The 24,637-nt window shown below is 42.6% G+C and overlaps 1 protein-coding gene across 1 annotated transcript in view; it reads left to right on the top strand.

Moving 5' to 3' along the window:
* Window positions 1-1,232: 1,232 nt before the first annotated feature.
* The window catches only part of LOC131397989 (carcinoembryonic antigen-related cell adhesion molecule 3-like), a 43,167-nt gene continuing 19,762 nt past the window's right edge, over window positions 1,233-24,637 (top strand). The window contains exons 1-3 of the mRNA XM_058531077.1: window positions 1,233-1,344; window positions 4,850-5,035; window positions 6,437-6,790. Coding sequence (XP_058387060.1) covers window positions 1,233-1,344; window positions 4,850-5,035; window positions 6,437-6,790 — 652 coding nt within the window. The remainder of the gene's footprint in view (window positions 1,345-4,849; window positions 5,036-6,436; window positions 6,791-24,637) is intronic.

Genomic DNA, 24,637 nt, shown 5'->3' with positions numbered 1-24,637 from the left:
TCTTTCTGCTATTTTTCGAAAGAGGTTCAGAGCCACAAGTAATATTTTTATCCCCTAAGATCTCAGATACTTCTACATAATTGATTACATGATTGCTTGAGTATTTTGGTTTAGTTTTATAGATTAGGATAAGGAGACACGATTTGAAAATCTCTGTAACCTACAATATGGCAATGATCTGTCCTACCGATGGAATCTCTCAAATATACTCTTTAGGGAATTGTTTCTCATATTGTCAGTGTTCTTGAGAATTACCTGGGGTGCTTTTTGAGAATGGGGATCCCTGGATTCCATGTTCTTACAGCCAAGCCTGAGGTACATGGGGCAGGGGTGGGGATATGCTCTCCTTCTCATGGGCAGAGATGCAAGTTGCAGGCAAAGGGCATGGATGTGTCATTCTAACATCAGGAAGACGGAAAGATTAAGAAGAGTGATCCAATCTGCAACATAAGCCCTCATTTGCTAGCTGTAGAAGACCTAACCATGAATCTTTGCGTTGAAAATAAATACTTGTGAAATGACAATCAAATTCTCTCACCTTGAGATTTCACAATTGTGTAGGGGCCTGTCAGATACACATACACACACACATACACACACCCCTCATGGAACCTACAGGATCCTGGACAGCACCAGGCAGGCATCAGGAGCAGAGCAAAGAGAGTGAATGACCCACATATCGTCCCTGGAGCAGTCAGCTCAGAGACTGCCCTGAGGGTTGAGATGGGACTGGAGGAAAGTCAGGTGCTTCAGAGGGGTGGGGGGCCTGATGGGAGGACGGAGGACATCAGGAATCTGGGTACTGATATCCAGAGAGGAAGGCCCGCTATTCCCAAAAGAGAACACATCTCTCGTATGTGGGACCTGCACATACAGAGGGTTGCTGGGCCAGGCTGCCAGTGTCTCAGCTCCAACACCAACCCTGCTCCAGGGTGCAGAATTTGCAGTCTTTGCCTGAAATGGGTTGGATTGAGGTTGACTGTGACATCAAGGGAAGCCTGTAATTCCAAACATAAAATCCTGTCCTACAAAATAAGAAAATACCCATGTGTTCTCTACTAAGTTCTCAGGGCTGCACTGTCCTCATCTAAATTAGCAGGAAGTTCAGTCATTTCCTGGGTTCCTCCCCCACAGGTCCACTTGAAGACACATAGGGTGGCTCACAATTGTCCCTGCATCTCTAATTTATTCAGCTGCTGCCACCTCCTGGCAGATGGTTGATATTTAGGATGATGGAGCCTGAGAGCCTGGTCCCACAGCTGACCAGGAATGGGGGACTTAGCCTCCAGACTTGTGGGCACATGGGGGCACTGACCATTCTGAAGGCCTATGGGTATCGAGAATGTTGGGCAGTTAAATAGAGCTGCCTAAGTGTGATGGGGCCAAAGAGTTGATGCAGGACTGGGTCGGGGAGCAGAACTGAGGGGCCTCAGCCAGAAGCACTGATCTGAGAAGTTCTTGAAACTTTGCAGGGAAGAGGGTGGAATCTCCAGAGGAAATGACTCGGCTGCGACACCTGAGTGGGCTGTACACTCCTGTCTGCCAACCTTCAGCTGCCCCTACCACCAGGAGTAATGGCCTCTCCTTACGTCCACTGCCCAAAACTCACTTGTGCCCCTTCATAGTCCAACTCTACATGAAGGGACTCTGGGATCCCTTTCCTGCACTGCAGGGAGGAGGAGGGGAGGCTGATTTCTCCACAGACAGCCCAGCAATGGTGTCCTGAGAGGTGGGGTTGGGCTGGACCTCATACTCCTCATGTCCTGGGTCCTGATCTGCAGTTGATGCTGAAACCCAGACACCACTGAGAGAAGTTGTGCCACAGCAAATGACACATCTCTCCTGATTCTTCCCGTAGGAAGGCTCTTGAAATACCTGGGAGGACCAGTCTCCTGCTATGGAAGGCCCAGTCTGGAATATTCCACAGCAGCCTCACCAAGGCCCATGTGCACAGATCCTGAGTGACAGGGCCTTCATGGCCACAAGCTCATGGCCATTTCCCCCAGTGTCCACACTTGGACAGGGGTATCTGGGCCCTGAGTGTCCAGTCTTCACTGCCCACTATACCTGGAACCATCTCCCTCCCCAACGACTTGGGCCCTGGGGTTGCTTCCAGGCCACCAGTCCAGGCTGCCACCTCCTCCAATGGGAGTTTCTTTCCTTGGGTCCCTGATGTCTGCCTTAGTAGCTTCACTCAGAGCAAATCTAAGGAGTTTTTGGGGGCTGGGACTTGCGGCAGTAGAAACATTTGCCTTTGTCTCAGGTGATGGAAAAGGTCCCCAGGAGCTCAAGGAGGAGTGTGAGTGCCCTCTAGTGGATGGTTCCTGCTGGAAGAAGAGAAAAAGGGGCCAGGAGACATGAAAAATTAGGGCTGCCCTTGGAGGAAGGGCACATTCGGGTTCAGTGGAAGGCGTATTTAGGGGTGATTAAATTATGGCTGCCTGTAGCTCACAAGCTGTGGTTTTTTAAAGCATGCGGCCACAAGTCAAAATGACACCACTGAGTTCTACTGCAAAGTCAGATGAGGGAAATAGTATAGACAATGTGATGAAAAAATACAGGATGATAAATCTTATGTGACATCATTAGACAGTCTGCTCTGATGCTCTTACCATCTTAAGAGGCGGCTTAGCAATGAATGCAAAGTCATTTTATTATTAGGAAAACATACCTTATTAAGAAGAAAATTATATAATAGGAGTTTCTCTTTCTTCAGAATCATACACCTTGGCATCATTCCTTAAGAATGATTCCACATGCAAAAAATGGACTTTGTCAGAGACTGGCCAGTGTTAGGGCCTCAATCCCAGCCCTGTGGGCTGACAGCACCCTGTCCCCCAACCGGGGACCCACTCTGAAGTGCAGAAGCCTTTGATGCTCCCTCACTGGGGGAGTCTTTTTAGTGTCCTCACCATTCACCTGTCCACTCTCACACTCTAGGCAAAATGTCTTGTCCACTCTTGGATTTAATACTGAAATTACCGACCTCTATTTCTGTCCGACATTCATTCCAACATTGTGACAGCTCCAAGAGGTAACTTCTAGTCTTTGCTTTGAGAGAAGAGATCTCAAAAACACTTGCCTTTACCCATCTTGAACAGACCTCCTCTTGAGCCATCATCATCACCCAGAAGGACTGGGAGACTTTTTTTGGTATCATATGCTTTCCACCTCTTAGGAGGAAATGCGACTCTCTCCCCAGGGATGAGCAGTAGAAATGGACAAAGAAAAATCGCCTTACTGTTCATAGGAGATCCATAGGAATGCATGAAAGCTTAGAATCATAGAAGAGTCCACATAAAATCCACATTCCTGGGCTAAAACATGAATCCTGGTCAGCTTTCACCATTTCCATAAGAGATAAACTACAAAAATGATATTAATAATGAACCAGAGAATAAAACGTGCATCACAGTTACTGGTAAAACTAAAATAGTTGTTTTTCCTTAAAAGAGCATCCAGTGCATTATGTTCATTTTCACAATGATGTAAGATGCCCTTCTGTCAACAGGCTGTCTACAATTTTGTGACCTGGTAGAAATGATTCCCTTTTTCCCTTTAAATCTCAAATACAAAACTAGAGGTGGCTCCTGGGCCCTCTCCCAGAACCCACTGCTTGCCACCTGCAGCAGGAAAAGCCAAGGCTGGAGCTCTTATGGTCCTCAAGACAGTGGAGGTGCCCTGGGCTGTCCTGGAACCCAGATGTTCCCATGCCCCGGGGCACTGATGGGCAGGTGCAAGGCCTATGGCCAAAGAGTCCCAAGCTTTCTTTGTGGCTCCATCCCAACCATCACCAGAACCCTGTGCTCTTTGCCTCCAGCTGCTTCCAGGGACATCAGAAAATTCTGGAAGCCAAACATCTACTGGAAAGCACTGACTCAATGCTCAACTCTCATGGGCAGCTCATGGATGTGTCCAGACCCTGTATTAACTCTCTAAGATGCCACCAGACAGACCCTCCAGTCTGTGACCTTCCTGCTGGGAGTAAATCCAACCTTCCCAGAGCATTTGGGGACATTGGGAAGACCCTGGTGCCCAGCTGGTGTCTGTGTCAAAAGTGGAAATATTCCCTGGGTTTGGGGATTCCTGGGTCTCTGTGTGGTGCTGACAGACCCCAAAGCTCAATGCTGGAGTGAGTGGGTTATGCTCTTAGGGGACAGGTGTCCCCATCAGCCTTGCTATTGCAAGTGGGCTCCACAGGCCAGTGTGATCAGCATCACCTGAGAGCTTGTTAGATGCAGACTCTGGTATCCACTCCACACCTGCTGGGTTAGAATCTGCATTTTAATAGGATCTGCAGATCCTCCCTGTGCACAGGAGAGGGGAAGAGGCTGCCACACCCCTCATATCTTGGGATCTCAGCCAGGCAGGGCATCCATGTTACCAGGGCAGCTGCTAAAGCAGCATTTCTAAGGTGTCACCTGGACATTCACAATCTTCATAAAGTACCCCAGGTGCCTACAATGCACAGCAGGGGTGACATCCTTGTGACAAGAGTTCCTGATGTAGCTCCCAGGCTCCTGCACTGAAGAAAAATGCCAGATGAGGATGAGAGAGGACAGTGGGGGAGGCTGACTGTGCATGCCAACCAGGAGCTGTGGGGACTGCCCAGGATACAAATGCCCTAGGCTGGTGCTTGTCCAAACAAGGAGGTGTGTGTGTGCAGGGATGAGTATCAATGCTGGAGAAGGCAGAGACCTCAGCAGTTCCCAGGGAACAGAAGTAGAGATAGAAAGGAAAGACAAAGAACAGTAAGGGAGGCAGGAATGAGAGAAGGGAGAGGGCGGGACCTGGGCAGAGACCCCACCCCTAGCCCATGTGACCCAGCAAAGCTCTCTTGCCCCGGAAGTGGCTCAGCACAGAGGAAGGAAGGACAGCGGAGCTGAGGCATCAGGAGCCACAGCCCTTGTGAGCATTTCCAGAGCACATGCTCTTGTCACAGAGGGAGGGACAGAGCAGGCACCGGACACCATGGAACCCCCATCAGCTCCTATGCGCAAAGAGGGCATCCCCTGGCATGTGCTCCTGCTGCCAGGTGAGAGGGGACGATTCCCTGAGGGTGGGTGGGAGATGGAGGACAAAGACTGACTGGGGTCTCCTAGGGAGGACAGGGCTTGCGAGGGCACAGAGGACTTCTGTTTGGACCTGAAGGGAGAGGAGACCAGAGCAGAGTAGGATGGAGGGAGGGACTCAGCAACAAGAAAATCTTAGTGAACTGGAATTGGTGAGGGGCAGGAAAACTTCAACTTCTGTATGTTTTATGAGTTAATCATCTCTGAACAATAAATTTTGGAAACTGATGTCGATAATCACAATCGCTGACAGGGGAGAAAAAAACTTAACCAGGGGAACTAAACATTGTCATCGCTCAGTACTTCTAGAAATTGGCAAATAAACACCAGGACATGGAGGGCCCTGGGAACACTCATTTACTCATCCACAGGTGTTTGAGACCTGTTCCAGGCACTGGAGGTACAAGAAGATCACACAAGTCCCTGCCCTCAGGAGCTCACATTCCATGGGGAGGAGGACAGACAAGCAAAGAGATCTGAATGTGATGTCAGGGACTGACAAGTGCCATGAAGGGAACAGAGCAGGGAAAGGTCAGACAGTGAAGACAGAGGGTCTTTAGAGGGGAGGTCAGGGAAGACATCTCCCAAGGACGCCCCTGAGAGTGAGCAGGGCTCTGAGGGCAGTGAGGGAGTGAGCCGGGCAGACACCTGAGAAGAGTGTTGGGAACAGAGGAAATAACAAGCTCAGAGGGGCTGAAGTAATAGCGGTCATGCTGCTGACCTTGACCAGTAGGCACACACACACACTCACACACACACACCAAGCCTAAGAGATGAAGAGACCTGCTCAGGACCCAGGGCCTCATCTTTCCATCCCAATACATAGCTTGTCAAAATAAATTATCAATAACCAATCTATAGATTAGAGAAATATTTAAGGAGATAGTGTGAGGACCAACCCGAAGGTGTTCTATTCCCCAGGGAAGAAAGCACTCCAGGGAAGTGTGGGGCAGAACGTGGTTATACACCACTTCAGAACAAAGAACATATATCAAGTATGACAGGAATACAATGTTTTTAAAGTCACAAGGAGATGCTCAGCACGTACGCAGCAGGTCAACTTGTCCTTGGTGCTCTTGGAAGAAAGCTTATGGTCCAGAAGTACTGGGGCTGGAGTCAGGAAAGGGGACACTCACCCTGTCTTTAAAGATGCATTCTTTGCTTTGGGGAATGTCTGAAGCAGAGGCACAGTGTGCGGGCAGAGGGCCACAGTCAGGCTGCTCTGGGAAAAGCAAGTTTTACTCTGAACCAGATTTAACCCAGAATGGCTTCCCCATAGACCTCAGTCGGTGAAAACTTCTCATTATTCTTATTATTTTCAACGAGGTCCAAATATTGATTGATCTCTCTCTCTTCCCTCCTAGTCTCATTCTTAACCATCTGGAACCCGCCCACCACTGCCCGACTCACTGTCAAATCAGTGCCGCCCAATGCTGTTGTGGGGCAGGATGTTCTACTCCTTGTCTCCGACCTGCCTCAGGATCTTTATAGCTATGTCTGGTGCAAAGGGGACGGAGTATGCCACAAAGATATAATTCTATCATATGTAATAGAAACATCAGAAAATACCTCTAAATACAATGGTCGAGAGAAACTATACCCCAATGGATCCCTGCTGCTCCAGAACATCACCCAGGAGGACACAGGATCCTATACCATAGAAGCCCGTAAGAGAAATCAGCAAAGTGACATAGGAACTGTACACCTCCGTGTATACCGTGAGTGATTCTTCTCTGACCTCTGGGTGTTGGGTGGGGTGAATTCTACTTCACACACACAGGACTGACCGGCCTGGACTGTGCCTACATCCCCTTCTGCACAATGTCTCATATTGGGGTTTGGGCATTTAGTGCAGGACACACACATTGGCTATAAACTTCAAAAGATCAGAATTCCCTTCCCCTAATTTGCCCTGTGTAGATATTCCCTGCAGAGAGAAGGATCAGTCTAGACTGACGGGAGTAACTCAGCAGAGGGAGATTGATCAGTCTCAGTCCAGCCCCCTGGGCTCCTCCCCAGGACCATGGCCCTGAGGAAGACCCTGCAGGGCTTAGTCAGGGCCTGGCCTGAGGGGCCATTGGGGGTCCTCAAAGAGGAGCTCAGCTTGGGGAGCCCCTGGACAGACTCCTGTCCCAAGGGTCCTGACTCCAATGACCCTGGGGAGCCTGTGTCCGGGTTGGGTTTTGGCCTCCTGGGCAGGTTTGACTTGGAACTTAGGGTTGCCTGAGTACCAAGGTTCCTGAGCTGGTCACCATCCAGGCCTCAGTCCCACGAACCACATCTGGGCAAGGGTGGATCCTGATCCTTCACCTGAGACTCAACATGGATAGCACAGATGGACAAGGTCCCCAAGCCATTAGCCGACTACCCTGGAGGACTTAGGATCTCCAAAGGAAGGTCACTGTCCCCAGGGGAGAAACAGGAGAAAAGATGTTCCTGACAGCACCTCACCCACCAAGCATCAGGCCAAGGGAGCCCTCTCTCATGGTTGAAATAATAACAGATACTATTTTTTGGGCAGCTCCTCTATACCAAGATTTAGGTCAGGTATTTGGAGATTTTCTAAGGTTAACTCAGCGTGGGAAGCCTGAGATCATTTACCATTTCTCCTATTTTATTTAGGGGAAACTGAGGCACAAGTACTGTACCAGGGTCCCACAGACCACTGGCAGCAGATCAGAGTCACACAAGGTTGTCTGCAGCCACAGCCTCATCCTCTCCTCTACCCGGGGGCCTTAATAAGAGGCGTCTATGGACCTAGAGAGCAGCTGTTGGGAGAGAGCCTTTCTTCTCAGGTGTCCCTGGCTCAGAGGGAGAGATTGTGTCCTGGGGAGTGAAAGCAAATGGAGAATTAATCTGTGTTTACTCTAGAACTAAATTACCTGTATCAGCAATCAGAGACAATGCCAGGAATGTTGTGGCCACCCCCTCAGGTGGCCGATCCACACCTCCCTGCACTGGGCTTGAAATCACTTATTTGTTTCCTGATGTGTTGGTGTCACTTCCACTGGAGTATAAAGGAAGGACTTTGCCACCTCACTCCCCACCCTACACCTGCAACCAACACATATTGACACTTGGGAAAGTCTGTGTTTTCTCCCAGACACAGAGCAGGTGGCCTTACATTCTCTGAGCGCTCGGATCCTCACGCCTTTGTCTTGAGATACACAAACCTGCCTTATTCTTTTAAGGACTCAGTTTGGCTGAGAGGTGAGAGATGCCAACTCTGATTGAAGATTCCTGAGAGGAATCAAGGTATCACACAGGGCAATGTTCTCTCTGTTCCCTGCACGGTGCAGTTACCCACACCTGTCATCACAACCAGCAACTCCAACCCCTTGGAGCACAAGGACGCTGTAGTGTTAATGTGAACCCGAGACTCAGAATGCCACCTACATGTGGTCCATAAACAGTCAGAGCCTGGAAGTAATAGCTCATATTTTTGAAAAAATTTTTATTTTCAAAATTTTTTGAATAATCACCATACCATTTTCCACAGTAGCTGTACTATTCTTCCTTCCCACCAACAATGCAGAAGAGTTCCAATTTTTCCACATCCTCTCCAGCACCTGTTATTTTCTGTTTTTTTGATAGTAGCCTTCTAATAGATACGAGGGGGTACATCTTTGTAGCATTGATTTGAATGTCTATTCAAGTGATTTTCCAATCAGGTTATTTGGTTTTGTTGTTGTTATTGAGTTTAGGAGTTCTTTGTGTATTCTGGATACCAACCCCTTATTGATATATAATTTGCAAATTATTTTCTCCCATTCTATAGGTCACCTTTGACTCTGTTGATTGTGTCCTTTGATGAACTGAAGTTTTTTATTTTGACAAAGTCCAATTTATCTATTTTTTTCTTTATTTTTGCCTGTGTTCTTAGTGTCATATTCAAGAAATCATTGTCAAATCCAATGTCATGAAGCTTTCACCCTATACTTTCTTCTAAGAGTTTAATAGTTTTAGGTCTTACTTTAGGATATGACCCATTTTGACTTAATTTTTGTATATGGTGTAAGGCAATGTCCAACTTCATTTTTCAGCATGTGGATATCCAGTTTTCCAATGCCATTTGTTGAAAAGACTATCCTTTCTCTATTGAATGGTATTGGCTCCCTTGTTGAAATCATCTGATCATATAATTGAGGTTTATTTCTGGATTTCTACTGTATTCCATGATCTTTATGTCTGTCTTTTTGCCAGCACCATGCTATTTTAATTCTTTAGCTCTGTGATAAGTTTTGAAATTAGGAAGTGTGAGTCCTCCAATTTTTTCTCCTTTTTTAAGTTTGTTTTAACCATTCAGGGTCCCTTTAGATTCCATATGAATTTTAGGTTGGGTTTTTCTATTTCTGAGAAAGAAGTGATAGGGATTTTATCCAATATGTAGATAGTTGTAATATATTTGCATCTTAATAATACTAATTCTTCCCATCCATGAGCATGGATGTCCTTCCATTATTTGTGTCTTCTTTAATTTCTTTCAGAACATGTGGTAGTTTTCAGTGTACGCATCTTTCACCTCCTTGGTTAAGTTTATTCCTAAGTATTTTATTCTTTTTAATGCTACTGTAAATGGAATTGTTTTCAATTTTGGGGGGATTGTTCATTGTTATTGTATATAAATGTAACTGATATTTTGTGTGGGGGTGGAATTTTTAGGGTTTTCGACATATAATATTATGTCTTCTGCCAAAAGAGCTAATTTTTCTTCTTCCTTTCCAATTTGGATGCCTTTTATTTCTTCTTCTTGCCTAATTGTTCTGGCTAGGACTCCTATACTATGTTGAATAGAAGTGGTGAAAGCAGTATCCTTGTCTTGTTCATGATATTAAAGGAAAATTTTCATGTTTCACCATTGAGCATTATGTTAACTGTGATCTTTTCGTTTATGACCCTTGTCATATTGGGTAGTTTCCTTCTGTTCCTAACAGTGCCTGTTGTTTTGTTAAAACTGTAACCGTTTCTCTCTAGAGATTTCCTTCATCACGATATTCAAACCATAGACCTGGAAGTAAAAGTCTTTTTCAGAGTGAGAAATCCTTTAGATTGGAAACTCTTTAATTTCTAAGGTTACAGAGACTGGGTGGGGATGTCCTCATTCCCTAATAAAAAATATTTAATAAGAAGTAAATTTCTTCTCACTTTGTATGAAGCTCCCTTGGCTCCAGGGACAGGGCTAGCAAGTCTGCCTTCCCCAACACATACAGAAGTTTATATAGGGAATTGGACCTGGTCTTTTTTTTTATTATTGATGTTTTAATAGTTTATAACATTGTGAAATTTTGGGTTGTACATTTTCGTTTGTCCATCACCATGTGTATGTCTCCCTTCACCCCTGTGCCCACCCTGTACCCCCATTGCCCCTGGTAACCACAATACAGTTTTCTCTGTCCATGTGTTGGTTTATATTTCACATATGAGTGAGATCATACAGTGTTTGTCTTTCTCTTTCTGGCTTATTTCGCTTAACATAATACCCTCCAGGCCCATCCATGTTGTTGCAAATGGGAAGATTTTGTCTTTTTTTATGGCTGAGTACTATTCTATTGTATATATATACCACATCTTCTTGATCCAATCATCAGTTGAGGGACATTTAGGTTGCTTCCACTTCTTGGCTATAGTGAATAATGCTGCAATGAACATAGGGGTGTATAAGTCTCTTTGGATTGTTGATTTCAGGTTCGTTGGATAGATTCCCAGTAATGGGATAGCTGGATCATAGGGTATTTCTATTTTTAATTCTTTGAGGAATCTTCATACCGTTTTCCATAGAGGCTGCACCAATTTGCATTCCCACCAGCTGTGTATGAGGGTTCCTGTTTCTCCACATCCTCTCCAACATTTGTTGTTTTTTGTCTTGGTGATTATAGCCATTCTAACGAGTGTGAGGTGATATCTTAATGTTGTTTTGATTTGCATTTCCCTGATGATTAGTGATGTTGAACAGCTTTTCATGTGCCTATTGGCCATCTGTATATCTTCTTTGGAGAAGTGTCTGTTCATTTCCTCTGCCCATTTTTTGATCGAGTTGTTTGTTTTTTGTTGTTCAGTTGTGTGAGTTCTTTATATATTATGGAGATTAACCCCTTGTCAGATATATGTTTTGCAAATATTTTCTCCCAGCTGGTGGGTTGTCTGTTCATCTTGATTCTGGTTTCGTTTGTCTTGTAGAAGCTCTTTAATCTGATAAAGTCCCACTTGCTTATTTTTTCTTTAGTTTCCCTAGTCTGGGTAAGCAAGTCATCCAAAAAGATTCCTTTATGACCGATGACAAATAGTGTGTTGCTGATATTTTCTTCTATGAGTTTTATGGTTTCAGGTCTCACCTTCAGGTCTTTGATCCATTTTGAGTTAATTTTTGTGAATGTGATAGCAGATGGTCCACTTGCATTCTTTTGCACGTGGCTGTCCAGTTTTCCCAACATCATTTATTGAAGAGACTTTCCTTTCTCCATTGTATGTTCTTAGCTCGTTTGTCAAAAATTAGCTGTCCGTATATGTGTGGTTTTATTTCTGGGCTTTCAATTCTGTTCCATTGATCTGTGTGTCTGTTTTTGTACCAGTACCATGCTGTTTTTTTTTTTTTAATTTTTTGTTTACTGCAGTAACATTGGTTTATAACATTGTATAAATTTCAGGTGTACATCATTATACTTCTATTTCTGCATAGATTACATCATGTTCACCACCCAAATACTAATTACAACCCATCACCACACACACGTGCCGAACTATCCCTTTCGCCATGCTGTTTTGATTACTATTGCTTTGTAGTATGTTTTGAAGTCAAGGATTGTGATGCCTCCAGCTTTGTTCTTTTTTCTTAGAATTGCTTTAGCTATTTGGGGTCTTTTGTTGCCCCATATGAATTTTAGTATTCTTTTTCCTATTTCTGTGAAGAATGTCATTGGGATTCTGATTGGGATTGCATTGCATCTGTAGATTGCTTTAGGTAATATGGACATTTTAACTATGTTTATTCTTCCAGTCCATGTGCATGGGATGTCTTTCCATTTCTTTATGTTATCATCGATTTCTTTCAATAATGCCTTGTAGTTTTCATTGTATAGGTCTTTCACCTCCTTGGTAAGATTTAGTCCTATATATTTTATTCTTTTTGATGCAATTGTAAATGGTATTATCTTTTTGAGCTCTCTTTCTGTTAGTTCATTATTAGCATACAGAAATGCAACTGATTTTTGTAGATTGATTTTGTACCCTGCAACTTTCCTGTAGTTGTTTATTGTTTCTAATAGTTTTCCAACAGACTCTTTAGGGTTTTCTATATATAAAATCATGTCATCTGCAAATAGTGAGAGTTTCACTTCTCCGTTGCCTATTTGGATTCCTTTTATTCCTTTTTATTGCCTAATTGTTCTGGCCAACACCTCTAGTACTATGTTGAATAGGAGTGGTGAGAGTGGGCAGCCCTGCCTTGTTCCTGTTCTCAGAGGAATGGCTTTCAGTCTTTCTCCGTTGAGTATGATGTTGGCTGTGGGTTTGTCATAAATAACCTTTATTATGTTGAGGTACTTTCCTTCTATATCCATTTTGTTGAGAGTTTTTATCATAAATGGATGTTGTATCTTGTCAAATGCATTCTCTGCGGCTATTGAGATGACCATGTGGTTTTTATACTTTGTTTTGTTGATGTGGTGTATCACGTTGATTGATCTGCGGATGTTGAACCATCCCTGTGTCCCTGGTATAAATCCCACTTGATCATCGTGTATGATCTTTTTAATGTATTGCTGTATTCAGTTTGCTGGTATTTTGTTGAGGATTTTTGCATCTATGTTCATCAGTGATATTGGCCTGTAATTTTCCTTCTTTGTATTGTCTTTGTATGGCTTTGGTATCAGGGCGATGTTGGCCTCATAGAATGATTTAGGAAGTGTTCCATCTTGCTCTATTTTTTGGAATAGTTTGAGAAGGATGGGTATTAAATCTTCTCTGAATGTTTGGTAAAATTCACTGGAGAAGCCATCTTGTCCTGGACTTTTATTTTTTGGGAGTCTTTTGATTACTATTTCAATCTCTTTACTTGTGATTGGTCTATTCAGATTCTCCATTTTTTCTTGGTTCAGTTTTGGGAGGTTGTATGAGTCTAAGAATTTATCCATTTCTTCTAGATTGTCCAGTTAGTTGGCGTATAATTTCTCATAGTATTCTCTTATAATCCTTTGTATTTCTGTGGTATCCATTGTAATTTCTCCTCTTTCCTTTCTAATTTTATTTACTTGAGTGTTTTCTCTTTTTTTCTTAGTAAGTCTGGCTAAGCGTTTGTCAATATTGTTTATCTTCTCAAAGAACCAACTCTTTGTTTCATTAATCCTTTCTACTGTATTTTTGGTCTCAATTTCATTTATTTCTGCTCTGATTTTTATTATTTCTCTCCTTCTGCTGGCTTTGGGCTTTGTTCGCTCTTCTTTTTCTATTTCTGTTAGGTGTAATTTAAGGTTGCTTATTTGGGCTTTTTCTTGTTTGTTAAGGTGGGTTTCTATTGTTATGAGTTTCCCTCTCAGGACCGCTTTTGCTGCATCCCATATGATTTGGTATGGCATATTTTCATTTTCATTTGTTTCCAGATAGTTTTTGATTTCTCCTTTAATTTCATCAATGATCCATTGGTTGTTCAGTAGCATGTTGTTTAATCTCCACATTTTTGTCACTTTCCCAGTTTCTTTTATTTTTGTGGTTGATTTCCAGTTTCATAGCATTATGGTCTGAAAAGATGTTTGCTATGATTTCAATCTTCTTAAATTTATTGAGGCTTGCTTTGTTTCCCAACATATGGTCTATCCTTGAGAATGTTCCATGCATGCTTGAGAAGAATGTGTAGTCAGCTGTTTTTGGATGGAGTGCTCTGTATATGTCTACTAGGTCCATCTCGTCCAGTTTTTCATTTAAGTCCACTGTTTCGTTATTGACGTTTTGTCTGGATGATCTATCCATTGGTCTAAGTGGGGTATTAAGATCCCCTACTATTATTGTGTTGTTGTTAATGTCTCCTTTTAGGTTTGTTAATAGTTGCTTTATGTACTTTGGTTCTCCTAGGTTGGGTGCATATATATTTATAAGTGATAAGTCTTCTTGGTGGAGTGTCCCTTTTATCATTATATATTTCCCTTCTTTGTCTCTCTTAATCTGTTTTAGTTTGAAGTCTACTTTGTCTGATATGAGTATGGCAACCCCTGCTTTCTTTTGTTTGCCACTAACTTGGAGTATTGTCTTCCATCCTTTCACTCTGAGCTTGTGCTTGTCCTTAGAGCTGAGATGTGTTTCCTGGAGGCAGCATATTGTTGGGTTTTGCTTTTAAATCCATCCTACTACTCTGTATCTTTTTTTTTTTTGATGTTTTAATGGTTTCTAACATTGTGAAATTTTGGGTTGTACATTTTTGTTTGTCCATCACCACATATATGACTCCCTTCACCCCTTGTGCCCACCCCCCACCCCCCACCCCCCACCCCCACTGCCCTGGTAACCACAGTCCAGTTTTCTCTGTCCATGTGTTGGTTTATATTCCACATATGAGTGAGATCATGCAGTGTTTGTCTTTCTCTTTCTGGCTTATTTCACTTAACATAATACGCTCCAGGCCCATCCATGTTGTTGCAAATGGGACGATTTTGTCTTTTTTTATGGCTGAGTAGTATTCCATTGTATATATATATACCACATTTTCTTAATCCAATCGTCAGTCGAGGGACACTTAGGTTGCTTCCACTTCTTGGCTATGGTGAATAATGCTGCAATGAACATAGGGGTGCATAAGCCTCTTGGGATTGTTGATTTCAGGTGCGTTGGATAGATTCCCAGTAGTGGGATGGCTGGATCATAGGGCATCTCTATTTTTAATTCTTTGAGGAATCTCTATACCGTTTTCCATAGAGGCTGCACCAATTTGCATTCCCACCAGCTGTGTATGAGGGTTCCTGTGTCTCCACATCCTCTCCAACATTTGTTGTTTTTTGTCTTGGTGATTATAGCCATTCTAACGGGCGTGAGGTGGTATCTTAGTGTTGTTTTGATTTGCATTTCCCTGATGATTAGTGATGTTGAGCATCTTTTCATGTGCCTATTGGCCATCTGTATATCTTCCTTGGAGAAGTGTCTGTTCATTTCCTCTGCCCATTTTTTGATCGGGTTGTTTGTTTTTTTGTTGTTCAATTGTGTGAGTTCTTTATGTATTATGGAGATCAACCCCTTGTCAGATGTATGTTTTGCAAATATTCTCTCCCAGCTGGTTGGTTGTTTGTTCATCTTGATTCTGGTTTCATTTGTCTTATAAAATCTCTTTAGTCTGATAAAGTCCCACTTGCTTATTTTTTCTTTAGTTTCCCTAGTCTGGGTAGGCATGTCATCCAAAAAGATTCCTTTAAAACCAATGTCAAATAGTGTGTTGCCTATATTTTCTTCTATGAGTTTTATAGTTTCAGGTCTCACCTTCAGGTCTTTGATCCATTTTGAGTTAATTTTTGTGAATGGCAATAGCACATGGTCCACTTTCATTCTTTTGCATGTGGCTGTCCAGTTTTCCCAACACCATTTATTGAAGAGACTTTCCTTTCTCCATTGCATGTTCTTAGCACCTTTGTCGAAAATTAGCTGTCCGTATATGTGTGGTTTTATTTCTGGGCTTTCAATTCTGTTCCATTGATCTGTGTGTCTGTTTTTGTACCAGTACCATGCTGTTTTGGTTACTATTGCTTTGTAGTATGTTTTGAAGTCAGGAATTGTGATGCCTCCTGCTTTGTTCTTTTTCTTTAGGATTTCTTTACCTATTTGGGGTCTTTTGTTGCCCCATATAAATTTTAGTATTCTTTTTTCTATTTCTGTGAAGAATGTCATTGGGATTCTGATTGGGATTGCATTGCATCTGTAGATTGCTTTAGGTAATATAGACATTTTAACTATGTTTATTCTTCCAATCCACGTGCATGGGATATCTTTCCATTTCTTTATGTCATCGTGGATTTCCCTCAATAATGTCTTGTAGTTCTCATTGTAAAGGTCCTTCACCTCCTTGGTAAGATTTATTCCTAGGTATTTTATTCTTTTTGATGCAATTGTAAATGGTATTATCTTTTTGAGCTCTCTTTCTGTTAGTTCATTATTAGCATATAGAAATGCAACTGATTTTTGTAGATTGATTTTGTACCCTGCAACTTTGCTGTAGTTGTTGATTGTTTCTAACAGTTTTCCAACAGATTCTTTAGGGTTTTCTATATATACAATCATGTCATCTGCAAATAGTGAGAGTTTCACTTCTTCGTTACCTATTTGGATTCCTTTTATTCCTTTTTCTTGCCTAATTGCTCTGGCCAAAACCTCCAGTACTATGTTGAACAGGAGTGGTGAGAGTGGGCAGCCCTGCCTCGTTCCTGTTCTCAGAGGAATGGCTTTCAGTCTTTGCCCGTTGAGTATGATGTTAGCTGTGGGTTTGTCATATATGGCCTTTATTATGTTGAGGTACTTTCCTTCTATTCCCATTTTATTGAGAGTTTTTATCATAAATGGATGTTGTATCTTGTCAAATGCCTTCTCTGCGTCTATTGAGACGATCACGTGGTTTTTATTCTTTGTTTTGTTGATGTGATGTATCACGTTGATTGATTTGCGGATGTTGAACCATCCCTGCGTCTCTGGTATAAATCCCACTTGATCATGGTGTATGATCTTTTTAATATATTGTTGTATTCGGTTTGCCAATATTTTGTTGAGGATTTTTGCATCAATGTTCATCAGCGATATTGGCTTGTAATTTTCTTTCTTTGTATTGTCTTTGTCTGGTTTTGGTATCAGGGTGATGTTGGCCTCATAGAATGATTCAGGAAGTGTTCCATCTTCCTCTATTTTTTGGAATAGTTTGAGGAGGATGGGTATTAAATCTTCTTTGAATGTTTGGTAAAATTCACTGGAGAAGCCATCTGGTCCTGGACTTTTATTTTTTGGGAGGTTTTTCATTACTATTTCAATCTCTTTACTTGTGATTGGTCTATTCAGATTCTCCATTTCTTCTTGGTTCAATTTTGGGAGGTTGTATAAGTCTAAGAATTTATCCATTTCTTCTAGATTGTCCAATTTGTTGGCATATAATTTCTCATAGTATTCTCTTTTAATCCTCCGTATTTCCATGGTATCCATTGTAATTTCTCCTCTTTCATTTCTAATTTTATTTACTTGAGCCTTTTCTCTTTTTTTCTTAGTAAGCCTGGCTAAGGGTTTGTCGATTTTGTTTATCTTCTCGAAGAACCAACTCTTTGTTTCATTAATCCTTTCTACTGTTTTTTTGGTCTCAATATCATTTATTTCTGCTCTGATTTTTATTATTTCTCTCCTTCTGCTGGCTTTGGGCTTTGTTTGTTCTTCTTTTTCTAGTTCTGTTAGGTGTAATTTAAGGTTGCCTATTAGGGCATTTTCTTGTTTGTTAAGGTGGGCTTGTATCGCTATGAGTTTCCCTCTCAGGACCACTTTTGCTGCATCCCATATGGTTTGATATGGCATGTTATCATTTTCATTTGTTTCCAGATAGTTTTTGATTTCTCCTTTAATTTCATCAATGATCCATTGGTTGTTCAGTAGCATGTTGTTTAATCTCCACATTTTTGTCACTTTCCCAGTTTTTTTTTCCTGGTTCATTTCCAGTTTCATAGCCTTATGGTCTGAAAAGATGCTTGTTATGATTTAAATCTTCTTAAATTTATTGAGGCTTGCTTTGTTTCCCAACATATGGTCTATCCTAGAGAATGTTCCATGCGTGCTTGAGAAGAATGTGTAGTCAGCTGTTTTTGGGTGGAGTGCTCTGTATATGTCTACTAGGTCCATCTCGTCCAGTTTTTCATTTAAGTCTAATATTTCTTTATTAACTTTTTGTCTGGATGATCTATCCATTGCTGTAAGTGGGGTGTTAAGATCCCCTACTATTATTGTGTTGTTGTTGATGTCTCCTTTTAGGTTTGTTAATAGTTGTTTTATGTACATTGGTGCTCCTATGTTGGGTGCATATATATTTATAAGTGATATGTCTTCTTGATGGAGTGTCCCTTTTATCATTATATATTTCCCTTCTTTGTCTTTCTTAACCTGTTTTATCTTGAAGTCTACTTTGTCTGATATGAGTATGGCAACACCTGCTTTCTTTTGTTTGCCATTAGCTTGGAGTATTGTCTTCCATCCTTTCACTCTGAGCCTGTGCTTGTCTTTAGTGCTAAGATGTGTTTCCTGAAGGCAGCATATTGTTGGATCTTGCTTTTTAATCCATCCTGCCACTCTGTATCTTTTGATTGGAGAGTTCAATCCATTTACATTTAGGGTAATTATTGAAATATGAGGGCTGAATGTTGCTGTTTTGTCACTTATTTTCTGGTTCTTTTGCATTTCCTTTGTTTCTTGTCCCATTTGTTTTGGACTGCCAATTCAGTTTGGTTGTTCTGTCTTATGATTCTTCTAGTTTTCTCTTTGTTTATCATATGTGGGTTTGCTTTGATTATTTGTTTAGTGGTTACCTTGAGGTTTGGGCAAAAAATCTTGTGTATGAGATAGTCCATTATCTGATAGCCTCCTATTTCCTTATACTAAGTCAATTCAATCACTTTTCTCTTCCCCTTCTAAGTTGCTCTTGTTATACCTTATTCTATCTTGTGTTGTGGCTGTGTGTTTACAGTGATGAGGTTAAATTTATTTTTGGTGAATTTCTTCCTTTGATCTTTGAGTTTAGTATTTAAGTGGTTGCTAACCTATTCCGATAAAGATCTACTATTTCTCTGATTTTGTCTACCTACTTTTCTCCTTGCTCCAAGTTTTGTGTTCCCTTTCTCTTCTTTTTTTCAGGCCTGAGGGCCTTCTTGAGTATTTCTTGTAGTGGGGGTCTCGTGGCCATGAACTCCCTTAGCTTTTGTTTATCTGGGAGAGTTACTATTTCTCCATCATATTTGAAGGATATTTTTGCTGAATAGAGTATTCTTGGCTGAAAGTTTTTGTCTTTTAGTATTTTGAATATATCATTCCAGTCTCTTCTAGCCTGAAAAGTTTCTGTTGAGAAATCCGCTGAGAGCCTGATGGGAGTTCCTTTGTATGTTATTTTTTGTTTTTGTCTAGCTGCCCTTAATATTGTTTCTTTGTCGTTGACCCTGGCTAGCCTTACCACTAGGTGTCGTGGTGAAGGCCTTTGTCTGTTAATATATATAGGTGTCCTGTTGGCTTCGCTTACTGGTATTTCCTGGTCCTTCTCCAGATTTGGGAAATTTTCAGCTATTATTTCCTTGAATAGGCTCTCTGTTCCTCTTTCCCTCTCCTCTCCCTCAGGAATACCTATAATTCTCATGTTACATTTTCTAATAGAGTCAGATATTTCTCGGAGTCTTTCTTCATTTCTTTTTAGTCTTAGTTCTCTCTCTTCTTCCATCTGGAGTATATCTGTATTCCTATCCTCTAAAGTACTAATTCTTTCCTCCATATTGTCAGCTCTGTTCTTTAAAGATTCCAGATTCTCCTTTATCTCCTCCATTGTGTTCTTCATCTCCATCAGCACTGATTGGTTTTTCTTTATGATTTCAATCTCTTTTGTGAGGAAACTCCTAATCTCATTGAATTGTTTGTCTGTGTTGTCTCGTATTTCGTTGAGTGTTTTTATGATAGCTATTTTGAAATCTCTGTCATTTAGTTTATGGATTTCTGTGTCTTCGGGGTTGATTTCTGGGTGCTTGTCATTTTGTTTCTGGTCTGGTGATTTCATATATTTTTGCATTGTGGTTCCTGTGTTGGTTTTGATTTTCCTCATCCTGGAAGTCTCTGGTTGCAATTTCCACCTGCCGCCACTGTCTGGTGGTAAAGGGCTGTGTAGTCTAAGCCCCCTGCGCTCTGCCCCAGTTTTTCTGCTGCGATCCGCAGTTTTGTTTTTTTTTTTTTTTTCCCGCTGCGATCCACGGGTCCAGTCCAGTTTGTTCAGGTCTGCCTCGGATCGCTAGGTCTGGTCGAGCTGCAGACTCCGGGTTGCGGGGAAGGAGGAGCTCTCTCTTTTGCCCTCTGGGTCTCTGACGTGGGAGGCTTCTCGTTTGCCCCTCTTTATCTGCTCTCTGGGGTGCTCAGATGTTGATGGTAGCCCTGTGGCTCCTCTGAGTCCTCTGTGCGGGAGTTTCCCACTGGCTGAGAGAGCCCGAAGAGCTACAGTTTTCCCGCCGAGGGCCGCCCCTCCCCCCTCTCTGGGATCCGCGCGGACTGGGATCGCTGATCTGATGGGGAGGGAGCGGAGTTCTCCTTACCTCTCCCCACTTCCTCCAGGGGCCCAGCACGTTCCGCTCTCAGATGTGCGGCAGTGTGGATCCCTCCGCTCTAGGTTTTCACTGTCTGGGATTCCGTTGTTGGTCTGTGGCTGTTGCTTTTGTTGTACCTTGTGGGGGAAGAATTCATGGGAAAGCTCACTCCGCCATGATGCTGACGTCACTCCTACTCTGTATCTTTTGATTGGAAAGTTCAATCCATTTACCTTTAGGGTAATTATTGATATATGAGGGCTTAATGTTGCTGTTTTGTCACTTATTTTCTGGTTCTTTTGCATTTCCTTTGTTTCTTGTCCCATTTGTTTTGAACTGCCAATTCAGTTTGGTTGTTCTGTCTTATGATTCTTCTAGTTTTCTCTTTATTTATCATATGTGATTTTGTTTTGATTATTTGTTTAGTGGTTACCTTGAGGTTTGTATAAAAAATCTTGTGTATGAGGTAGTCCATTATCTGATGGCCTCTTATTTCTTTATACTAAGTCAATTCAATCACTTTCCTCTTCCCCTTCTAAGTCGTTCTTATTATACCTTATTCTATCTTGTGTTGTGGGTGTGTGTTTACAGTGATGAAGTTATATTTATTTTTGGTGAATTCCTTCCTTTGATCTTTGATTTTGGTATTTAAGTGGTTGCTAACCAATTCCGGTAAAGATCTACTATTTTTCTGATTTTGTCTACCTATTTTTCTCCTTGCTCCAAGCTTTGTATTCCCTTTCTCTTCTTTTTTTCAGGCCTGAGGGCCTTCTTGAGTATTTCTTGTAGTGGGGGTCTCGTGGCCATGAACTCCCTTAGCTTTTGTTTATCTGGGAAAGTTACTATTTCTCCATCATATTTGAAGGAAATTTTTGCTGAATAGAGTATTCTTGGCTGAATGTTTTTGTCTTTTAGTATTTTGAATATATCATTCCAGTCTCTCCTAGCCTGTAAAGTTTCTGTTGAGAAATCCACTGAGAGCCTGATGGGAGTTCCTTTGTATGTTATTTTTTGTTTTTGTCTAGCTGACCATAATACTGTTTCTTTGTCATTGACTTTAGCCAGCCTTACCACTACATGTCGTGGAGCGGGCCTTTGCCTGTTGACGTATTTAAGCAATCTATTGTCTTCACTTATTGGTATTTCCTGCTCCTTCCCCAGATTTCGGAAGTTCTCAGCTATTATTTCCTTGAATAGGCTCTCTGTTCCTCTTTCCCTCTCTTCTCCCTTGGGAATACCTATAATTTTTATGTTACATTTCCTAACAGAGTCAGATATTTCTCAGAGACTTTCTTCATTTCTTTTTAGTCTTAGTTCTCTCTCCTCTTCCATCTGGAGCATATCTGTATTCCTATCCTCTATAATGCTAACTCTTTCCTCCATATTGTCAGCTCTGTTCTTTAAAGATTCCAGATTCTCCTTTATCTCCTCCATTGTGTTCTTCATCTCCATCAGTACTGATTGGTTTTTCTTTATGATTTCAATCTCTTTTGTGAGGAAACTCCTAATCTCATTGAATTTTTTGTCTGTGTTATCTCGTATTTCATTGAGTTTTTTTTATGGTAGCTATTTTGAAATCTCTGTCATTTAGGTTATGGATTTCTGTGTCTTCAGGGTTGGTTTCTGGGTGCTTGTAATTTTCCTTCTGGACTGGTGATTTCATGTACCTTTGCATTGTGGTTCCTGTATTGGCTTTATTTTTCCTCATCCTGGAAATCTCTGGTTGCAATTTCCACCCACCGCCACCATGTAGGGGTTAAGGGCTGTGTAATCTGAGCCCCCTGCACTCTGCCCAGGCTGTTTGCTGTGATCTGCTGGCCGCTTGGTCTGGTCTGGTCGGCTGAGCTGCAGTGTCCAGCATGTGGGGGGTGGGGCTCTTTCTTTTGCCTCCAGGGTCACTGGCGTGGGGGGCTTCTTGCTCTCTCCTCATTATCCACTCTCCTGGGCTGCTCAGATGTTGATGGTAGCCCTGTAGCTGTTCTTAGTCCTCTGTGTGGAAGTTTCCCACTGGCTGAGAGAGCTTGAAGAGCTACAGTTTCCCCGCAGAGGGCCACCCCTCCCCCCTCTCTGGGAGCTGCACGGACCGGGATCGCTGATCTGATGGGGAGGGAGAGGAGTTCTCCTTACCTCTCCCCACTTCTTCCAGGGGCCCAGCACATTCCTCTTTCAGATGTGCGGTAGTTTGGATCTTTCCGATCTTGCTTTTTGCTGTCTGGGAGTCCATTGTTGGTCTGTGACTGTTTCTTTTGTTGTATCTTATCAGGGGAGGAGTTTACGGTAAAGCTCACTCTGCCATGACGCTGACGTCACTCTGGACTTGGTCTTTTCTGAAGTTAAAGAAAGTTCTAGAAATGGGTCAATGAAACTTCATGGGAGAAAAATTCAAACCTTGAAGTGGTTGTAGGACACATGCCATGAGAAGAGGTTCCTGGTGTTGATACTACAGAGATGTCCAAGAGGACTAGTCAAGGGTCAACCTGGGGTGATATGGGGGTCAAAAGGGGAGATGCAGCCTTCCCCTTACAGATCATCACCTGACCAAAGACACTTGACCTTCTGCTGAGGATCAGGGCCATCCTCTGGGTGACTTTTACAGAACTCACTGTGGACCTTGACCTGGATGAGATCTATGGCTCACAAAGATAGTGAAGCTGTCCCAAGACAACAGCATCCTCACCATAGACCCCATCAGGATGGAGGATGCTGGGGATTATCACTGTGAGGTCTCCAACCGGGTCAGCTTCAGTAAAAGTGACCTCTTCAGGTTATATGTGAAATATAAGTGATCCTCTTCCCCTCCTATATGTTATTAAACTCTAAATAGAATCTTTTTCTTATCTGTAAAATGATGGTTATGATGTACTTTATTTATAGAGTTGTTGTGGATAGGCAATGGACAAAGGTGGAATAATTGAGTCAATACGTGTTCAAAAATGTGAACTGACATTGTCAGTTCTTATTCTTGTCCACAATCTGCCTGAGAATCTTGTAGGGTATGGTTGGTAAAAAGGGGAAAGAGTAGAGCCTAAACATCAAATTGCATCATATGTAGTAGACAGACAAGAAATTACCCCAGGGCCTGTACACAGTGATCAAGAGAAACTGTACCCCAATGGATCCCTGCTGTTCCAGTACATCACCCATGAGGACACAGGATACTACATCCTACAAATCATAAAGAAAAATTTTCGAAGTGAAGTAGGTTTTGGACAGCTCTGCATACACCATGAGTGATTCCTCTCTGACCTCTGGGTGGGGTGAATTCTACTTCACACACACAGGACTGACAGGCCTGGACTGTGCCTACATCCCCCTCTGCATTACATCTCAGGTTGTGGATTGAGCCTTTAGTTCAGGACACACACAGTGGAGACAAATTTCAAAAGATTGGAATTCTTTTTCTGGAATCTGGACCCTGCAGACATTCCCCACAGAGAGAAGGACCAGTCCAAGGGGAGTAACTCAGCAGAAGGAGATCAGTCTCAATCCAGCCCCCTGGGCAACCCTGGGACCATGAACTTGAGAAAGACTCAGCAGGGCTTAGTTGGGCCTCGCCAGAGGGGCCCCCTGGGATCCTCACAGAAAAGCTCAGTGCGGGAAGCCCCTGCCTAGACCCCTGTGCCAGGGCCCCTGATTCCAGTGACCAGGGCTGACTGGGAGCAATGATTTCCCAAGTGCCCAGGTTTTGAGGTTCATGTGCTGGTCACCAGCCAAGGCTCAGCCCCAAGAGCCACATCTGGGCAGGGGTGGAGCCTGCTCCTTCACCTGAGACTTGGCATGGAGAGCACAGATGGACATGGCCCCCAGGCCATTAGCCAACAGCCCTGGGGACATAAGGGACCCCAGAGGATGGTCAGCATCCCCAGGGAGAAACAGAGGACAGAAGATGCTCCTGGCAGCTCCTCATCCACCAGAGATCAGTCCCAGGGAGCTCTCTCTCATGAATGCAAATAGTAATAGTTGCCTTTTATTTGGGCAGGTCCTCCACACTAAGCTTTAGGTATTTGGGGATATTTTAAGGTCAATTTACAGATAACATGATAATCCAGAGACTACCTGATTTTATTCAGGGGAAATTAAGGCACGGGGAGATACAGTGATTGAATCAGGGTCACACAGACTATGAGTGGCAGATCAGAGTCATGGCAAGATCTTAGTGAAGCCACAGCCTTAATCTCTCCACCACTCAAGGGGCCCTTTTCAGCATCTATGGACCCCAAGACCAGCCACTGGATCAGATCCTTTCCTCTTAGGGATCCACAGCTCAAGGTAGATTTTCTGGTTTGGGGATTGAGAGCAAAT

The sequence above is a fragment of the Diceros bicornis genome, chromosome 34 (assembly GCF_020826845.1).
Source record: "Diceros bicornis minor isolate mBicDic1 chromosome 34, mDicBic1.mat.cur, whole genome shotgun sequence".
In the NCBI taxonomy this organism is placed as follows: Eukaryota; Metazoa; Chordata; class Mammalia; order Perissodactyla; family Rhinocerotidae; genus Diceros; species Diceros bicornis.
Note: the sequence above shows the minus strand (reverse complement) of the source record. Positions and strands in the feature narration are given on the sequence as shown.